This window comes from Sinocyclocheilus rhinocerous, unplaced genomic scaffold (genome assembly GCF_001515625.1).
Source record: "Sinocyclocheilus rhinocerous isolate Xijiao unplaced genomic scaffold, SAMN03320098_v1.1 scaffold1066, whole genome shotgun sequence".
Classification (NCBI taxonomy): domain Eukaryota; kingdom Metazoa; phylum Chordata; class Actinopteri; order Cypriniformes; family Cyprinidae; genus Sinocyclocheilus; species Sinocyclocheilus rhinocerous.
In genome coordinates, this window is record NW_015629516.1 from 96,417 (window position 1) to 115,180 (window position 18,764).

At 38.3% G+C, this 18,764-nt stretch overlaps 2 protein-coding genes across 3 annotated transcripts in view; one reads left to right on the forward strand and one right to left on the reverse strand.

The window, feature by feature from the left end:
* The first annotated feature begins 3,261 nt into the window (after positions 1–3,261).
* Positions 3,262–4,521, forward strand: adoa (2-aminoethanethiol (cysteamine) dioxygenase a). 2 transcript variants are annotated; one of them, XM_016551039.1, is made up of 2 exons: positions 3,262–3,849; positions 3,943–4,521. In XM_016551039.1, exons 1-2 carry the CDS (start codon positions 3,499–3,501, stop codon positions 4,258–4,260), a joined length of 669 nt encoding a protein of 222 aa, XP_016406525.1. In that variant the 5' UTR covers positions 3,262–3,498; the 3' UTR covers positions 4,261–4,521. The 2 variants fall into 2 exon arrangements, with proteins under 2 accessions (XP_016406525.1, XP_016406524.1); XM_016551038.1 differs by having other exon boundaries at positions 3,262–4,521.
* A 1,789-nt stretch (positions 4,522–6,310) lies between these two features.
* LOC107739063 (early growth response protein 2b-like) overlaps positions 6,311–18,764 on the reverse strand; it is a 15,476-nt gene continuing 3,022 nt past the window's right edge. Inside the window, exons 2-3 of the mRNA XM_016551040.1 lie at positions 8,411–8,588; positions 6,311–8,060 (exon numbers count right to left, since the gene is read on the reverse strand). Coding sequence (XP_016406526.1) covers positions 6,985–8,060; positions 8,411–8,579 — 1,245 coding nt within the window. The 5' untranslated portion in view covers positions 8,580–8,588 and the 3' untranslated portion in view covers positions 6,311–6,984. The remainder of the gene's footprint in view (positions 8,061–8,410; positions 8,589–18,764) is intronic.

Below are 18,764 nucleotides of genomic sequence, written 5' to 3' on the forward strand. Positions count from 1 at the left end.
CAGCTATGTTCCTTCTTAGAGAGAAATGGTATCTGTTAGGATTTCCAGTCTGGATTTAGACTGCATCATTGTACTGAGAAGGCTCTCATCAGAGTTACAAATTACCTGCTCTTATCATGCGTTTGACACTATCGACCACAACATCCTTTTGAGTAGACTACAAAATTATGTTGGCATTAGTGGAATTGCATTGGCATGGTTCAAATCTTACTTATCTGACCGTCATCATGGCTGTTATTAAGCCTCTCATTAAAAAAAACACAACTTGATCCAAGAGGGTTAGTTAATTACAGACTAACCTCAAATCTCCCTTTTCTCTCAAAAATACTAGAAAAGTCATTATCCTCTCAGCTATGTTCCTTCTTAGAGAGAAATGGTATCTGTTAGGATTTCCAGTCTGGATTTAGACTGCATCATTGTACTGAGAAGGCTCTCATCAGAGTTACAAATTACCTGCTCTTATCATGCGTTTGACACTATCGACCACAACATCCTTTTGAGTAGACTACAAAATTATGTTGGCATTAGTGGAATTGCATTGGCATGGTTCAAATCTAACTTATCTGACCATCATCAATTCATAGCAGTGAATGAAGGGGTATCATATCGATCACAAGTACAGTATGAAGTACCATAAGTTTCAGTACTAGGACCACTGCTTTTCACGCTTTACATGTAACCCTTGGGAGATATCATCAGGAAACATGGTATTAGCATTCACTGTTATGCTGATGATACTCAGCTCTATTTCTTTGCGGCCCAACGAAACATACCAATTCACAAAACTAATGGAATGCATAGTTGATATTTTCCTGTTTGACACTGTAAAGCTGCTTTAACACAATCTGTATTGTATAAAGCACTATATAAATAAAGGTGACTTGACTTGACTGTGTGTTGAATTTCATACTGAGCTTGTGCTAATGACTTTTGTTGATGTCAAATTTATTAATGAATTTGGAAGGTTTGAAAGACAAAGAGCTCAGATTTCAGTAAAGGAAGTCACGTGTCTCCCACCCACATTATTGAGTGTTTTTGGTTTTATAAGTGAATCACTGACTATGGGCAATTTAATAATGTTAGTGTCAATATTAAATAGTACTATTAGTGAAAATGTGTTTGTTTTGGTTTGTTAAAAGGCCTATGGTGCTAAAATGGTTGAGAAATGCTGGTATTTCCTTGAGAAAAAGAAGTGCACTTAATTTGTATTGAAGGTGCAATTGTAGTGTATTATATTTTTAAAAATTGTACTTAAAAAATATAATATCACTGAAATAAAAGGCCATTTAAGTGTACTTAGAGATAGTACACCTTCATGACTATGTATCTTAACACACAAAAGTTTACATTAATATATATGTGCTAAATTGCAAACACTAAACCATAAGCGCCTGTCAGTACATTCAGCAGTACACTTCAGCCATATTTCAAAGATAATAAAAGTAATTATGAAATTACATATAAAGATGTATTGAAGTCCTACTTCATTTAATCAAAGACCTGCCTTTAAGAGAGTGATGATGGAACGATCTCCCTTATGTGTCTGATCTTCACATCCTGGCTATTGAGAGAGGATCTAATTGAATTACCCAAATGGAAGTGGTATTTGGATGTGCTTGCTCTCTGAGTAAAAGAGCGGGCCTCATTATTTCTCAAGAGGATGGTCTTTGTGGTGCTCATGCATAAAGGTACATGTCCTGAGTACGCACTTCACTGACTCAAAGCTGTGTTCTGCAGCAGAGTGATGTCCATGCACACTTCCGGCCCTCTCGCTATCAACACCAACCTGAGAAAAGATAATGAATGACTAGTTTGAATTACTGAGGTGTAAAGGTTTGAGATAAACTGAATGTACCCTGAGATGTAGGCTATCATATTATCTTAAAAATGCATACTTTCCATTTTTCAAATCAAACTCTATAATGCAAATCAGCATATTTGAATGCTTTTCGTGTGTCATTAAAGACTGTAGCTATTGCTGAATTACATTTTAAAATATATTCAAATAAAAAGCTATTGTTTTTAAATTATAAATAATACATATATATATATATAATGCAAAATTAATAATTATTTAATTAATCTATTTAATTACATCTATTATATATTTTAAAAAGATCATTATAAAATGTTAACGTTTCAGAAATACACTGGTCAGACTCAAACACTTTAACACTCATATTAATGCAAATTATGCATAATAATGCATAAGAACTTGTCAGCCATTGGGACAAGACCATGAGAACCAGACGAGTCTTCTGCTCAATCTGACTTGCGTTGCAGCCTGAAATTAAACCACACCATGATGGTTTCGTCTGGCCAGAGGAGAACTGCCCCCCCCGACTGAGTCTGGTTTCTCCCAAAAATTTCTCCCATTTCTGTCACCGATGGAGTTTTGGTTCCTTGCCACTGGATCCTTTGGCTTGCTTGGTTGGGGACACAATTTCTGGCAACATTGTTGACTTGACTGCACAGACACTATTTGAAGAGAATTGAACTGAGCTGGATGATGACATCACTGAATCAACAATGAACTGACTTTAACTGAAAAACTGACGGTTTTCTATTGTCCTATTGCATTATCAGCACGTTTTTTCCCCCTGTTTAACACTGTAAAGCTGCTTTGACACAATCTGTATTTTATAAAGTGCTATAAAAATAAAGGTATGCACAATGCTTGATAAATCACATTCAGTATTGATGTTGACATGATGATATGTTGTGTCAGTTATTTATTTACTATTGTTGATTTAGCTGACATTTTATTTTTAATATTCCTTTTAAAAATATTAAAAACTACTACTTGTAGTTTTGATAAATACTACAGCTTGCATATACAGTTTCACAAAGAATTGACTCCAGAGATCAAGCCTGTGTGGATAATAAATGACATGCGATAATGATGTTGGTAGGCTGGTGATGTGTTGTTGTGGTCCAGGGTGGCTGTGGGGGAAGGGACAGAGTTGAATGGCCCAACGGGCTTCCCACCCCTTGTACTCACTAGAGAGGGACAAAAGTGTGGGAGTTGCTGGGTGTTGTAGTTCTATTGCTGAGCTAAAGTGTGCATTTATTAAAACTGGCCTCGGATTTGCAAAAATAAACATATTTACTCGTGTATCAGAGTATATTGACAGAGCTTGTCTTAATCTGTTCGCATACTTATCGGTGATTATAAGAATTTATTTTCCATCCATAAGCGCAAAAGAACTACAAGTTCCAAATGCTTCCTATATGTCTGCGCATGCGCAGTAGGCACGGACGTGTGGCTCTGATAGCCACGAATGGGGTAGTGGAGACGTGGGTTTGTGGATTTTACCCATATGCTAAAATAAATGTTTGCACCTTAATGGAATTATTTTTATCGTAGCTTTCAACACAAATACACTCGACCGTTTTAAATGCTTCACGCGAGACAATCTCGTCCGAGGTAACGGTTATTTTGTTGTCATCGCGCGGCTCGAAGCAAATCACGGTTCCGTTTGTTTTCTCCTGTTAAAAATGCCGAGGAACAACAAGACCTCGCTGATCCAGAAGATAGCGAGCCAGGCTTATGTGACCTTCACAAACTGCTCCACCTCTGCCATTGGAGATAATAAGGCGTTTTTAGAGCAACAGGCAGAGTTGGTCACCCTGCTGTCCGACATCAGGGCTGCGGATCTGAAGATTGCGCCACCGGAGAAAGTCTCCATATCCTCCCCACAGTCCTCAGCAGTCCCTCCAGTCACATACATGCACATCTGTGAGACTGATGTCTTCAGCATGGGAGTGTTTCTGCTGAAGTCTGGGGCTTCGATCCCTCTGCATGACCATCCCGGGATGAATGGCATGCTGAAAGTCCTATATGGCAAGGTCAATATAAGGTGTTATGACAAGTTGGATAAAGCTGTTGGTGCTGAGAGTGAAACTGAGAGGCAGTTTGATCCACCGCTGTTGCCTTTCCAGGGAGATGATGTGAGGAAAGCCGTGCTCAGGACCTCCGGACAGTTTTCTGATCAGAGTGGCCCTTGCGTCTTGACCCCTCTCAAAGACAACCTTCATGAGATTGATGCAGAGGAAGGACCAGCTGCGTTTCTTGATATACTGGCACCACCGTATGACCCTGACAATGGGAGAGATTGTCACTACTACAGAGTTTTACAAACTGCTGGCAAAAAGTCAGAGCAGAGCGGTGAAGACGAAGCCTGGCTTTTAGAGATCCCCCAGCCGGACGATTTCTGGTGTGGGGGTGAGCCGTACCCCGGTCCTGAAGTTTCGGTGTAGAGAGATGAACACTGGAATAGCCCATGATCCATCCTTATTCTCGGATGTGTAAAAATTTGTTTCGTTTTTTTCTTTTCTTGGGACTTCAAACGTCACTAAATGATTTAAAATGTCCATTCCAAACCTATGTACATCAATTTGTGGCCTTGTTTGTGAATAACGAATGTATACATGCTTGAAAGGCATTTACTCTTGTATAAGTTCACACTATATATCTATATTAAATACATGTGTTTAATTTATTTAAAGAAAAACCTATACAAACACTAATTCCTATGAACTGTTTATATTTTTATATTTAAAGTACAATTAAAATGTTCAGAAATCACTTTTCAGTTTGACTTTTTCTTGTTTAAAAAAAAAAATCTTTTCGAGCTTCATGTGCAAGGTTATTGTTTAATTATTTACTTTCTGTGTTGTTTTTTTTGCTCTTAGTCAGTTTAGTTTGTATTTATTAATTGATAAATATATATAAAAACTATAATAACAGCATAAATTTTATAATAACATATTCAACTTATATGTAAATATTTAAGAATATAAGTTTATAAATCTATAAAAATGTTTGTTTTATATACTAATATATGATCAATATAAGTTATTTTTTATAGGTTCATTTATAAGTTTTAACACTTATTGGGCATTTGCTACTGATTTTTTTTATTTTTATGATTTGCTTAATGATTTACCCTTCCTTCGTAGCTGTTGTTATCCGCTGCATGTGAGAAACATTAAGTTAGGAGAGGAAAGTGGGAAGCTAAAAATTCTTATCTTCTCATCTTTAATGTGTGGATATTTTGCGTTGCTTAGTTTTGTTATCACTAACAATAACGATTCTGTTGATTTTGAATAGGTTGTGTCGCATACTGGAGTGAAATCTGTTGAAAAGTCAGACTTTCAATGTGAATGTTTACAGACATATTAAGGTCTAATGTGGCGTCATGTTTCCCACACATTGGTAAATATATGTCTGTAACATTAACGTAGGAGGCAGGCTAAAAGTAATAACATGTTTTAATAAAATGAATTCTTAGGTAATTTCTTGCTCTTTGCAGGTTAGACACCGTCTTTTCCTGTAATCCCTTTAGGGTTTTTGTTTATAGACCTGGATGTGAGCTGAACAGAAATGACTTAGGTTCTCTGTTAAGCTCAGTTTATGTTCAGTGCTGATTTTTTTTTTTCTGTAAAGTTTAGTTTATAAAATCTATATATCAGTTAGCATGCATTTAGATCATCAGTCTGAAAGAGCACATAAACAATAGATCATTCTAATTTTTCTTATTGAAGTCAACATTCGTCTCCCAATCTGTGAATAGAGAGCATATGTGCTGTTTTTAGATTGCCATGAATACAGTATTTGTAAAGCAGTAAAATTTTCATTTCAATTTCTTTTCATTAATTCTTTTAGTTATGCATTGTTTATTTAGTTTTTTTTAGCCCCTTATCAAATGACACTTTTAATTGCAATTCAAAATTGTAAATACTGCCAACATGTATATGCTAAATGTATGTAATGCCTGATGTAAATATGGGGTTGTCCCAGCACTGAATGCGGGGGTTGGGGGTTGGTATACCTTCAACCACACAAAACCACAAAGATTCATACAGTGTCAACAATTATTTGTCATTTTTTTCAGTGTTGTTTCTCAATTTTCACTCCATAGACACTGTAAAGCGCGGTCATAACAGTGTTTTTGTGTCAAATCAGTGAATTTATAATCTCAAAGTGAGTCATGTTTGTTCACCTGAACGTTTTAATAATTGTTCCCTTTACACTAACCCTTCTTTGATTATTCATGATATTTCCCCTCAAGCATTTTGCCCTATATTGAACATTACAGACTGTGAATATTCACACCTATGTGCATTTGTAAACAACACACTGTGTGGGTGCTGACCCTTCTGAGACCATGAGTCAGAGCTCAGTGATGCCCAAACGGGAATGTCCCTACAAGTCTACTTCACCTTTTCCTTTTTAACACCTTCCTTTTTATAAAGAAAATCAGTTGCAGACAGTTAAACAAACAGAGGTTCACAATCCATGTGTTGTTTATTTTTTTCATGTTGACAAAGTAGGACATTATTGACCTGCGTTAGTCACTTCATAACAAATACATTTATATCAGTCAGAACAGCCACAGAACAAACGTCAAGTTGCTATGAGTTCGTCTATATATACGGTCCTTGTTTTAAACACAAATGCAACACTTTTGACAGGGAACGGTTTGTACAAAAATATATCTTCAAAAACTTTCATATTAAAGGATAATGTACAATTTAATTCAAGCCTCGGGTGTATGTACAAGATGAACGGACGAAAGGCACGACAATGGGAGAAAATAGTGATGTTAGACACCTCCTTGACACATTTGAAAGTTTAGTCTGTTTAAATTAACTTTTTTTAAACGTAACCACTCGACTTTCCACTTGTTATTAGACACAATTCTCCCACGTGCTATCTAATGTTATTTTTTTATTAAATTAATTGGCCTAAATATTCAAACAAAGTGCGTTTGGTCAGTCAGCATGCGACTGAGGCAAAAAGAAAACGAACATCGCACCACCTTCAAAAGTGCGCGCCATAAATGTGTCCATGTCATTTGGCACTGTGGTTTGATTTCACTTTCATCAGTCCACCCAGTTTTAATATATTACGAATGGTGCATTATTATTGTCATCATATTGCCTACATAGTGTTGGATATTGCACAGTCCAGTTGAAAGTTTACTGGCTTGAACTGGACGAGCAGATGCCCGTGGCGACGCCGCGCTCTGAGCTGGTCACTCCAGAGGAGGACGAGGATGTTTTCCTCTCCTTCTGTCGCAGGTGGATCTTGGTGTGTCTCTTTCTTTCGTCGCTCCGCGCGAACTTTCTCCCGCAAAAGTCGCAGGCGAACGGTTTCTCGCCGGTGTGCGTGCGGATGTGGGTCGTCAGGTGGTCGCTGCGACTAAAGTTCCTCATGCATATCCGACACTGGAAGGGTTTGTGGCCAGTGTGGATGCGGATGTGTCTGGTGAGCTCGTCTGACCGGGAGAAGCGCCTGTCGCAGCCCTCCGCCGGACAGGGGTAGGGCCGCTCGTGCACGGGGGTCTTGCTGGGTCTGTTGGGGTATTTCCTCGGGCGCAGGATGGGCCTGAGGGGTAAATTCTGCGGGCTGTAGGCTGTGGGTAGCCGGGGTCCGTCAGATACCGGTCCCCCCAGTGTGAAGTTCCTGATAGTGTTCAGGGGGGTCAAGGGAGGCGGGACTCTGAAAGAGTCCAGCGGGCATGAGAAGGGTTTGCGATCGGGCATCGACTGCATGTCCCTCTGGCACGGTGGCTGGAAAAAGCCGGCGTAGTCTGGGATGATGGGGAACAGCCCGGAGTCCGTGTTTGGCTTTGGGGAGGAGTAGGAAGGCGGAGGATAGGAGATCGGACAGGTGGAGGTGGAGAAGAACGCGGATGGGTCTTGATACACTTCCCCGCATCCAGAGTAGGGCGGTGGAGGAGAGTAGATGTGCTCCATGTCCGCCTGGTTCTGCGCCATGGTGCAGCTGAGAGTGCTGGAGAAGTGGCTGGGGGAGACTGAGGATGCAGGTGACGAGGATGCTGAGGATGGCTGGGTCATGCCCAGGATCCCCGCGCTCACGATGTTGATCACGCCCTCCGGGTTCCAGTTTCCTGGGTACTGGGAGTCGATGGAAAACTTTCCCATGTAGGTGAAAGTTTGATTGCGAGGGCCAGCTGGTTGCGCGAAGCTGCTGGAATAGGCCAAGTCGAGGGAGCGCTTCTCCGCACTCATATCCCCGCAAATCAAGCCATCTGCAAAAAAAAATGCACATAAAAACAAGGTTTAGATACACATGAAAGAAGGCTGTCTTATGGATCATGCAACTATTGGATGCAGCGCGCGATGCTTTTACGCACGCTGTCCACTGTAAAATCATCGGTAGTTATAACAACATTAGGCTACTTCTTTTCCGCTGTAGTCAAAGAACTTTGGTTTCACTTTAAATATACAAGCAAACAGACGTTTACAGTTTTAGTAAGTTTGGTTTTTCTGCAGAGTAGCCACATATGTTCATTCCCACTGAATACCCTTAGATGCGAACGATGTATAAACACAGAGCACGTGAGGCTGGAAGCAGTCGAGATGCGCGCGTCATTCTTACCTCCCGAGTTTATCTGCTCGTAATGTCCTCCTAAATCACCGTTAGGAAATATAGTCACGGAGGCTGGCAGTGATGTGGCAATATCGTCCACTGAGTAGATGCTTTCGGAAAGCGGGTGCACAAAGCCGCCAAGAGTTACAGGGGCTTTCTCCAAAGTTTTAGCTGTCATCGTGAAGTCCTAAGAAGCACTCGTTCAGATGTTCACAAAATGTTTTGTGCCAGTGCGAACGCGCGCTCAAAGCGTAACATGTGGAAAGCTGTCAGTAAACTGTGAGTTTAGCGTTCACTGTGATGCCATCTGACGGCTCTGTGTTGTTGAATGACAGATCCTGGTGGAGCGCTAGTGGTAGTATGTATTTATGGTGAGCCTATCAATGTGCCGTTACGTCACTGACCATTTAAGGACTGGATGGCAAAAGAAAAATAGCGCTGCGTGATGTGATTGGTTGTAGACCTCGTGACGCGTTGAGGTAACACTTGTCAATGGAGAATCCTTTCTGTACGGCCGCTCATGCATAAAAACCAATGTGCTGGGAGGAAAAAAGAGCCAAGTATATTGCCTGTTGTTTTAAAATATTTTAAGATAACAATAGCATAAAATAAAGGCATGTTTTTGTTGAAATATAATGAATGCTAAGTGGAAAAAATCTTCCGCTCTGATACAACGCATCACTCTCAATCAGGAATTCCGGTTCATTATCACGCCATAAATGGTTTTATCCGGTAAACAACTACACCCCTTCGTCCATTTATGGAGCGTATTCCGGAAACGGAGTATCGGAAACTCTCGAGTGTTGCCGAGCAAAGAGACGCGGCTCAAACCACAATCAAATGAGAGACACAATCACGGAATTTCTACCTTTGCTTCAGTGGCACAGTCGGAAAGTGCGCTACATCTATTTGAATAGACCCCATGTTTTTGGAAAGAGGGAAACGTTTTTAGTAACTGCGTTCTATAATTAGAATGCTGCTGGAAAGTAGATTTATTTATGATTCTAAACGTTTAAACCAGAAGTGATTTGTTTTATTTATTTTATTTTTATTTTTTATTTATTTTTTTATCTTCCGGCGGTTTGTTATGTTAAAGCGTTAATGGTGCATACGATCAAAACAGCATGTCAATGTGAATTTCTGGCTCAGCAAATTTTGTTCACCGCTATTATTTTGGTTTTTATGTTATAGCCTAGACCTAAATAATTGAATACACTTGAATTAATTCAACTCTCCTCTTGCTACAAAACTTGAGGGCGAGAAACTAAAACTTTCCAAATGTAAATGCCTGTATACGTAAATAGAAACGCTTTCCGCTGTGAGGTTTAAAGACGCGACTAAATAAAAAAGATGATAGAAGTGAATTCCCCCCGTGGGTTTTTAGAAACTGCTCTTAGTAAGACATACGGGGGAGGAGGGAGCTGAGGTCGGAATTTGAGCCAAATGGCTCTTTTACTTTATTACAAAATCATTTCATATTAAATGCATGTCCAAAAATTTACAGGTTTTATTTGAATGATTGAGGTTCCTGTATGATGATGTATAGGCTACTTTAGCTAATGGATAAATGATCTGTAGTGTATTTATTTACCAGTCTTACATCTAAAATGACCTTTAGAAGACTATGACATATTTGGGATATTAGTTGCAGCAAACCGATGGCCAAAATGTGACATCATAGCCTATCACTTAATTACAATTAATTTGATAATTTTCCAAGTTTATCTTTGCACGTCTTGCTTTTGCCTTGAGGAAATCCACATACCATCGAAGCAAAAAAAAAAAAGAAAAAAAGTAAGAAATCACTTATTACAAGTTTTTGTCTCGCGCGCGCTTGGTGGCTTGAAGTCCACGCGCGGAGTCCGTGTCTGTGTCTTAATCACACGCGCAGTGTTTAATAGCTTGTAGTCAAGTCACTACTCGACTTCTGTCTGAGTTATGACTGTTGGAATGATCGCTCGACTGTATGTGCGTTTTCAGGGCATATATGTTCATCTCTGGAAAAACTCTTCCATTGAACTTCCGACATCACACATCATGCAGACGGCCGGTATGACTGCGCTCATGGTCGCATAAGCGTTTTGACACCATTTACAGTAGGCTACCATTTCAATATAAAAAACTTCGGTGTTATTTGAAGCAAGCCGTAATTCTCCAAAAAAAAAAAAAAAAAAAAAAAAACAGGATTTCAGAAGCAATTATTAACACATCTCCGTTTAGATTTCCTCACGTGCTTAATCCTGGTTGCGTTTTGAAAAATGAAATGCCTGATGAGATTACAAATGAATAGGCTATAACAATGAAAATGTGCACTGCTGTTTGTCGGGAGAGATTTGAATATGCCTATATACGTAAATTAGTGAGGGTGTTTTATTGTGTAAATAAGTAGGCCTACTTAAATAATAGTCTATTTAAAATTATATCAAATATACATTAATTTGAAATATTGTTAAAATAATATATAATAGTCTATATTATAGGCTACTTGTAACTGTAAATATAAATATACATAGATAGACAGTTTTACGCGATCTGCGTGGGTTATGTCATGTCATAAGGACAGGGGGCAGTATATGTCCCTTTACTGCAGAGTGACACTTCAAACCGCTTTGAGGTGTTATGGAAGAAAACTCTGCTTTTTAAATAGTTGCTCTGTTAGATGAATAATTTATATGTACGCCAAATAACCTCATTAGCATTAAGTTATATATATATATATATATATATTTGCAACTTTCTCTGTTGTGAAATCAGATTTGCATTCCCCATTATAAGAAGAGAAAATTGTATATTTTGCTATGGCTTCACACCAGAGAGGGTTTAACGCCAGGGATAATTGTAATATATTTTTAAAAAATCAACGGAGAAAAATGTTCTTTAGGTCGGAGCTTGTCCTCATTTTTGAAAATCAGATCATTAACAATTCAAATAATTATTTTCAGATTTTTTGATCTTCAAGCTTGACAGACACTTGAATGGGAGTCTAAATCGGCCCGCACACAGGAAACCTCAGCACACACCCCCAGTTTTGATAGTACAATGAAAATCCCCAAAGCTTCCTGTTGTCCATCAATCACATATATTTTTATCACCACCCATGCAAGCTGGGGTTATTTTTGAGAAGGTGTTGCTGTCATCATAAGCATGGCTTGGGAACAGTTTGTGATCTCAGAACACCATCAGAGTGTCATAATTACTTAATGAATTACAAATGGAGCCATCTGTTGCCACTGCATACACTTATCACTGACTCTATGGTGGATGGATACTATTACTGAGATGCTATAATGTACAAACCAGAGCTCCAGAACACCCTTAAAAATAAAGGTTCTAGATTGGCATCATTGGTTCCATAAAGAACCTTTAAAATTCATGGAACTTTTCAAATGCACAAATGGTTCTTTATAGGAGAAAAAGGTTCTTTACAATTTAAAAGGATCTTCACACTATGAAATAGAATAGTGTGAATAGTTCTATGGCATTGCGGTGAAAACCCTTTTTTGGAAACTTTAAGAGTGAAGTCTTTTTAAATTACTACTGTTGACCACTGAGAACTATGTAGAAAGCCAAAAGTCTTATTAGTCTTTTTTAAAATATATATACGGCTCCCACGCCTGTCCTGGGCCTAAACTGAGCGGACATTTTCAGGGCTGTTAATCGGCTTTGTGGGTAATGATTTAATAAGGGCCCCATGCATCCGTAACCTGTCTAAGATCCCCTCTAGTCCACATGGTCCGCTCTGAATCTTTTATAGCTGCTGTCGCTCAAGCGGGCAATTAGTAAAGAGGCCATGTCGTCATAATGACATCTCAGTAGATATTGACTGGAGTGCGTCCCCGCAAATCACCCTAAACGCTCAATAGCGAGCCAGGGCCAGCAACACGCCACAGTTACATTATCACTCACAGACGTTTAGTGCCGAACAGCTTTGCTTGTTTGTCAAGCGCACCGGTGATTTTCTTGCCCTGTGAATAAAGACTACAGCGAGTAATGTGACAGACCGCAGCCAGACTGATTACAGGGACGTGTCAGTTGCTGTTAATGGGGGAAGCCCTTTAAATATTGTCTCGGTTCGGAGCCTGAACATCCATAATGAGGAGGTAATGAACCTGGTCCTGTTTCTGCTGGCTGTATTAATTGCAAAGGGCAGAAAACCTTCAACTGCTCTGCAAGGAAATAAGAATTTGCTTTGAGATCGAGCTCTTGTAGATCAGTGGTGGATATGCATGTGCTTAACCAATCCACTTTATTTGGTTTTACCTTATCGACCTTTCGTATTTACAACCGCACCAATAAGACCATCAGCAGCTGCTATGATATAAACTCCACTGTAAGTGGTTAATCGTGGCTATATGACAGCTCAATAAAGAATCCCAGCTCGACACAAAAGCGCTCAAGTCTGCACAGAACAGCGACAATCTTTACCGCTGACTGTCGCATCTGAATGCTTCACATTTTCAGGGATTCTTGTGTCCTCCCCCACAAACGAAAGAAGGAAACTTCTTCAGATGCATGTGTCTTTTGTTGTACGCCTACAGATGCAAAAATGTTTGCACACTGTGCAGAAGTGGCCCGCTTTGGCAGAGCGTGCCGGGCCCGCCGAATGCCCATTGGCAGCTGGGATCTGGCTGTCCCTGCTGGGAATGATGGTCTCAATGTAATGGACACCCACACATGGCAGCCACTGAATTCAAGAGCTTTCTTTCTTGCATGTGCTCGGGGTCTCCCGGGGTCAAATGACTCCTGCACATTGAGGATACATAGAATGACATCCTTCTGCATCAGCCTTTGCATTGTTTTCCAGGTCTGTTTCATTGTTCTCTATTACTCATCAAATTGTACATGAGATCAGCACACACAACAAAAGGCTTTATGATATAACTGTACTCACAAATTGAGTAAATAGGCCAGTTCACTATTCACTAGTGCTACTGTTTACTTTCTAGGCATATCAATGATATTTGAAAACATCTGTGAAATTATGTTTCTTGTACACTGTCTGTCGTTCTGTCTGTCTATCTATCTATCTCTTTGCTCTAAATATCATTTTGTCATAAAATGTCATTTTATTCCCAGTAACCAAAGTTAGAATAAATAAGAAAGGCCAGGAGCATTGCTGTAACTTTATGTATTTGAAAAGGTAAAACAGGGCAATTTACAAATCCGCTCTAGGAACGGAATGTCTCTCCAAACTGGTCAGGCATATGACAATACACCATAAAGCAAGCTGTCAAGTTACGCCCACAGAATTCAGATGAGGTTTGTCGAAGAGGGGTGAATGGACACAAACCTGCTCTAGAGCCAGCTGAGATCTAAAGACTATAGCCGTGGGAGACTCCGCACAACATGAATTGTTCTTTTTACCGAGTAGGAGGCCGTTTTTCTTAGTGAATTTGTGTAGGTGTTACTTTTCTATAGATGCTCACCTTCAAAGGACTTTTTCATTTGTGCTAGTGGTATTGGCGAGCTAACAATTGTTTTTCTGTTTTTTATTTTGGTAATAATAATCTCTTTAAATTTCCTATTTATGTACAAGAGCCTGACTGAGGATTAATGACATGATATTCCATGGCCTTTAGAGAAAGTCATTGTCTCTGTATCAGCAATATGCTTGGAAGATGTAAATGTCTTTAAATATTTTTATATAAAACATCACTTTTTTCCCCCTAATTTCAAATTCTTTTTTTTTTTTTTCATTTATTTCAACAAAAATCATCAGAAATATTCCAGCAAAAATGTGTTTTTCACTTATTAATATTCAAAACAGTAATTCTAAAAATAAAAGCTTTAAATATGAATTTTCATCTATTTGTCTAATTACATGCATTTTATTCTAATTTTACATTTTTTGAAGGACAACATAACATCAAGTCAATTTGAAACACTCAGATGACATAACTGCTCACAGAAACAGTCGAGAGCAATAATACCTTTCCGGAAAAAAAAAAAGTTTCGCCCCGGTATTTGATGTATTCTAATATCCCATTATCCACATTATCTAAATTAAGGTCTCTGCTCACAGAGACAAGTACTGTACACCCACAGGTTCAACATCATGCAGCATTACAGTGCATTAAAGTGCACACACACACACACACACACACGCACATGCTCAAACACATAAGGAAACATATACTCACATTATCAGTGCCGTATGGAGAGTGGCTCTTTGTGACTTCCCATCATATGAGTGGGCTCCTCCAAGAGCTTCACACCGCTCCAATAGCAACACAGCGCTCTACACACACTCACACACTCCTGGGATAGCTGGTGCTCCTCATGCAAACTGATCTGGTTTCAAACTGATAGTCTATATTCTACCATGTGGCTATATGAGGTGCTGTCTTACTCTCTCGCATTTTTCATGGGGGTGTAACAAAGTGGAAGAAGGAAACTCAAGACAATGGTTGGACTTCATGTGTATCCTACATCTTTGACATTGAAATTGTCATGGTAATGTTAAGTCGGAGGTGCAAGAGCTGAAATGCTTTGACAGACAAAGTCGTGGGTTCTGGTGTCATCTTGATTAGAGGGTGGACAACGCAGCCATGCATGCAACGTGCACGTGTGCACGGTCTGTTCTAATGCAGTGAATCAGATGATTGCCTTCCTTATATTTACTTACAAAACAGTGAATCATTATCTAAAATACTTTTGTTATTCCTGAAAGATTTGAACACACCCCTACTTTGATGCAGAAGTCATTGTGCACTATTTTAGGACATATTGAAAAAGGAACTCGAGTCATTAGGGATCCAATCTGACCTAAGGAGAAAACAAGGTGGCAATTTCTGATGAATTCAAACGATGTGATATGAAAATGTATACTGTGTTCATAAATAAGCATGCATGAAGGTCTACCCCTAAACCTACACCGACTTAAATGTGAAATTTCTAAGTAAAAAGATTGAAATAATCTTTGTTTTATTTGAAAATTTGAAAAATCTCAAAATCAGAATCTTTTTTTACAGGGCAACCGTCAATGGTGCATAAGCAGTACGTACGAGAATGAGATCGAATGAATTAGCCACCAATTCAGCAAAATGTAAATTGCCACCAGACTGTGTTGGAATATCACATAAAGTAAAGATCTTTTGATTTGGGTATCAAAGCAAAGCAACTTTAAATATAAAAAAAATCAATGTAAGTGCAATGTAAAGATTAAATAAAAAGAGTTTTAAAACTGAACTAAAATTAGTCTTGTCTTGTTATACCGCAAAGTAATAATCATAGTCAAACTGCATATGCAACTGCACTCTGTGTCTCATATTGACACTGGTTCTGTTCTGATCCGTTCTCAGAGCACCGTCCTACTGTGGCAGCAGGTCACGTCCCAACACAAGCTTCATTATTACTAATTACATCGGGTCCATCATTGACTTTTGCCTTCCCTATTAGCAACATCAGCCATTAACACTAATGTTTTGTTTAACACTGAAGACACAAGACTTTTTCCTGCTCTCTGGGACTGACTGTAGCATAATGGGTGAACACTTTGAGCCTCAAATTCAGGCATTAAAGATATTCCTGGTATCCCATTAATTTCAAACGTTTCTGAAAAACTGACTGTGAATGGCATGTTTATAGAATGCAAAAAAGACCTTACATGGTAAAACCTTTTTTGGTAAAAATTAACTAATATAGTAAATTAATTCTTAATATTTAAATCAGTGAAACTAACCTCTTTCTCTGTTCTGCTTATTCATACAAGAACATCACTTTCCATAACAACACACAGAACACTGTGTTTTTTGGCAAATTTGGCAAAATTGGAATATTGTGAATATTTGATATTTTTTTATTACATTGAAGGGTATTATCAGTGAATATAGCAGCCTGTTTCTCACACAAAAATACTGAATGATTTCAGAAGACTTGGAAAATAATAATAATAATAATAATAATGACTACTTTTTAGTCATTATGGCAGGCCATGATATGGAAAACATCTCTGTGAAGATTCTTCAGAATTTCTCCTGTGATATTCTGGGGGAAAATGGGTTTGAAGCTTTAGGAACAGAAAGCATAACATTTACAAATGGAATATTAGTCGGAATAAACATTTTGTACCTTCGTATTTCCTTCTCAGACTATTGCATTTGATTAAAAATAAAACACATTATCAACAACACTGCATAAAATATCATAAAAGCATCGTACAACTAAAACAAAAGCATGCAGTTGAAACTTAAAATGTGAGGCAACACAAAGCCGCACTAGATTTTAGGTGTGTGTGGGGAGCAGCGTGAACGTATACAGCACAGAAAATTAAGCAAATGGCATCATTATAAGCGTTCATCTTGGCTTGCGAGGGGTGCGGGAGATGATGGGGTGTCTGTGTCTTCAGCGGTCTCAACAGACAGAGCTGCATGTCAGATGCTGGTAACAAATGGTTCTGCTAAATCAATCTTTAATTTGATGCCAGCCTTTTGCTAATGGAGAGTCTTGTTAGAGTCTTAGCCTTTTGTCGGCTCAGTCAAAGTTTACCCATTATGCAGCAGATCCATCATTTCTAGATGTGGTCAGTAATGAATTGTGTGCATCAGCATCATTAGAGGTTTATGAACCAAAAGCTTCCACCTATTAAATGGAGCGATTAAAGACCCTCTTAATGTTCACCCTGTTTAATGGTGAGAAATAGACTAAAGCAGTCACGGGAGAAAAATTAGTTGATTTTGATTCATTAGATGCACGCTCATTTATGTGATCCTGAGGGATTGCTTTCTAATACACTGTTTCCCACCAAAACAACAAAAGCATGTGATGTCTTCATCATGAAAATCATCTTATTTAAGAACTTGTTTGTGAGATTTCACAACGGACCAACAGCTTTGCACAAGTGTAAAACAAAATAATGTTTGACACTGATGAATCCTGGGGCTTGAATATGCCTGGCTCAAAGGCATAATTCATTTGGTCTGAGTGTGTGTGAGGTGTCACGTCTCTGATACACACATGCATATTTTTGTATCATTTCTTTGAATTAGTCCTATTCCTAAACCTGACATTTTTAGATTTAACTATGACTTTATAGCATTAATCCATTAGCTGTCATTGCATCCACTATCCTGTTCATAAATGTTGCTAATAATGTGTGTTTTTATGCTATTGTATTTATTTTAATTTGGCTACCTCATTTATTTCTGTTTTTATACATTATTGTTGTTTGATACATTCTGTTATGCATTATGCATTGATAGTATCACTATTACAATTTTTAGGTTTTTTAATATTCAACCGTCTAGAGAACATAATATCATATAGACTTGAAAGTGATCTCTTTTGATTTGGGCCAGTGCGGAACCACCTAGTAACTTCCAAGGAATCACTCTGACCACTTTAGTGGCAGCTTAGCAACACCCTAGAAACCACTCAGAACATTTCTGGCTTCAGCAAATACTGGGAAAGTTGTCAGGCCACCTCCAACATCTTGGCGGAGAGTTTTGCACGTGCAAGCACCAGTCACGTTGTCTAAAGAAAATGTAAAAATCCCAAATCCTTCACCACCCCGTTACAGAAACTCTTTGGCATTTTACATAAGCCATTATTTAGACCAAAAATTATAAGCTGTTATTGTTTTCACTGTCCTGTTCTTTAATGATGCTAAATTAGAAGTGATTCACCAAGAAATAGGATATCTCAGTGATTTCTATTATTTTTGTAATAAGATAATACCCTAACTCTACTCCTAACCCTTGTAAAAAAAAAAGAAGAAGTACATTTTAGAATATGTTTTAAAAGAGTGTCTATTAGAGGAATAATATATTTCTGTAATATATTACACTTAAGTGTAAACTGAATGTAATGTTTTTGGACACTTAATTGCAGGCTTTCTGCAATTAAATGAAAATGTATTGTAGATTAATTAATTTTAAATGCAATTAGTTGAACTTAAAAGTATTTTTGGACCCACTTCAGTACATTTTTAAATGTAAATTCATAATTAGGCTACTTCTGTTGTCTTGACAAGCATTTATGGTAAACTAAAATATACGTTAATGTTGTTGTAATATTGAATAACACACTACATTTGAAATCAGTTAGTATACTTTAGTATGTTAGTCAACACAACAAAATTAATGCACTTTTTTTCAAAGCACAACAAAATATATTAAAGGGGTCATATGATGTTGCTAAAAAGAACATTATTTTGTGTATTTGGTGTAATGAAATGTGTTTATGCGGTTTAAAGTTAAAAAAACACATTATTTTCCACATACTGTACATTATTGTTTCTCCTCTATGCCCCGCCTTTTTGAAACGCGTCGATTTTTACAAAGCTCATAGGTCTGAAAAGCGAGGTGTGCTCTGACTGGCCAGCTATCCAGTGCGTTGTGATTAGCCGAATACCTCAAGCGTGAGA

Coding starts and splice junctions, on each gene's coding strand:
- adoa (XM_016551038.1), top strand. CDS start 3,499: ATGCCGAGGAACAACAAGACCTCGCTGATCCAGAAGATAGCGAGCCAG.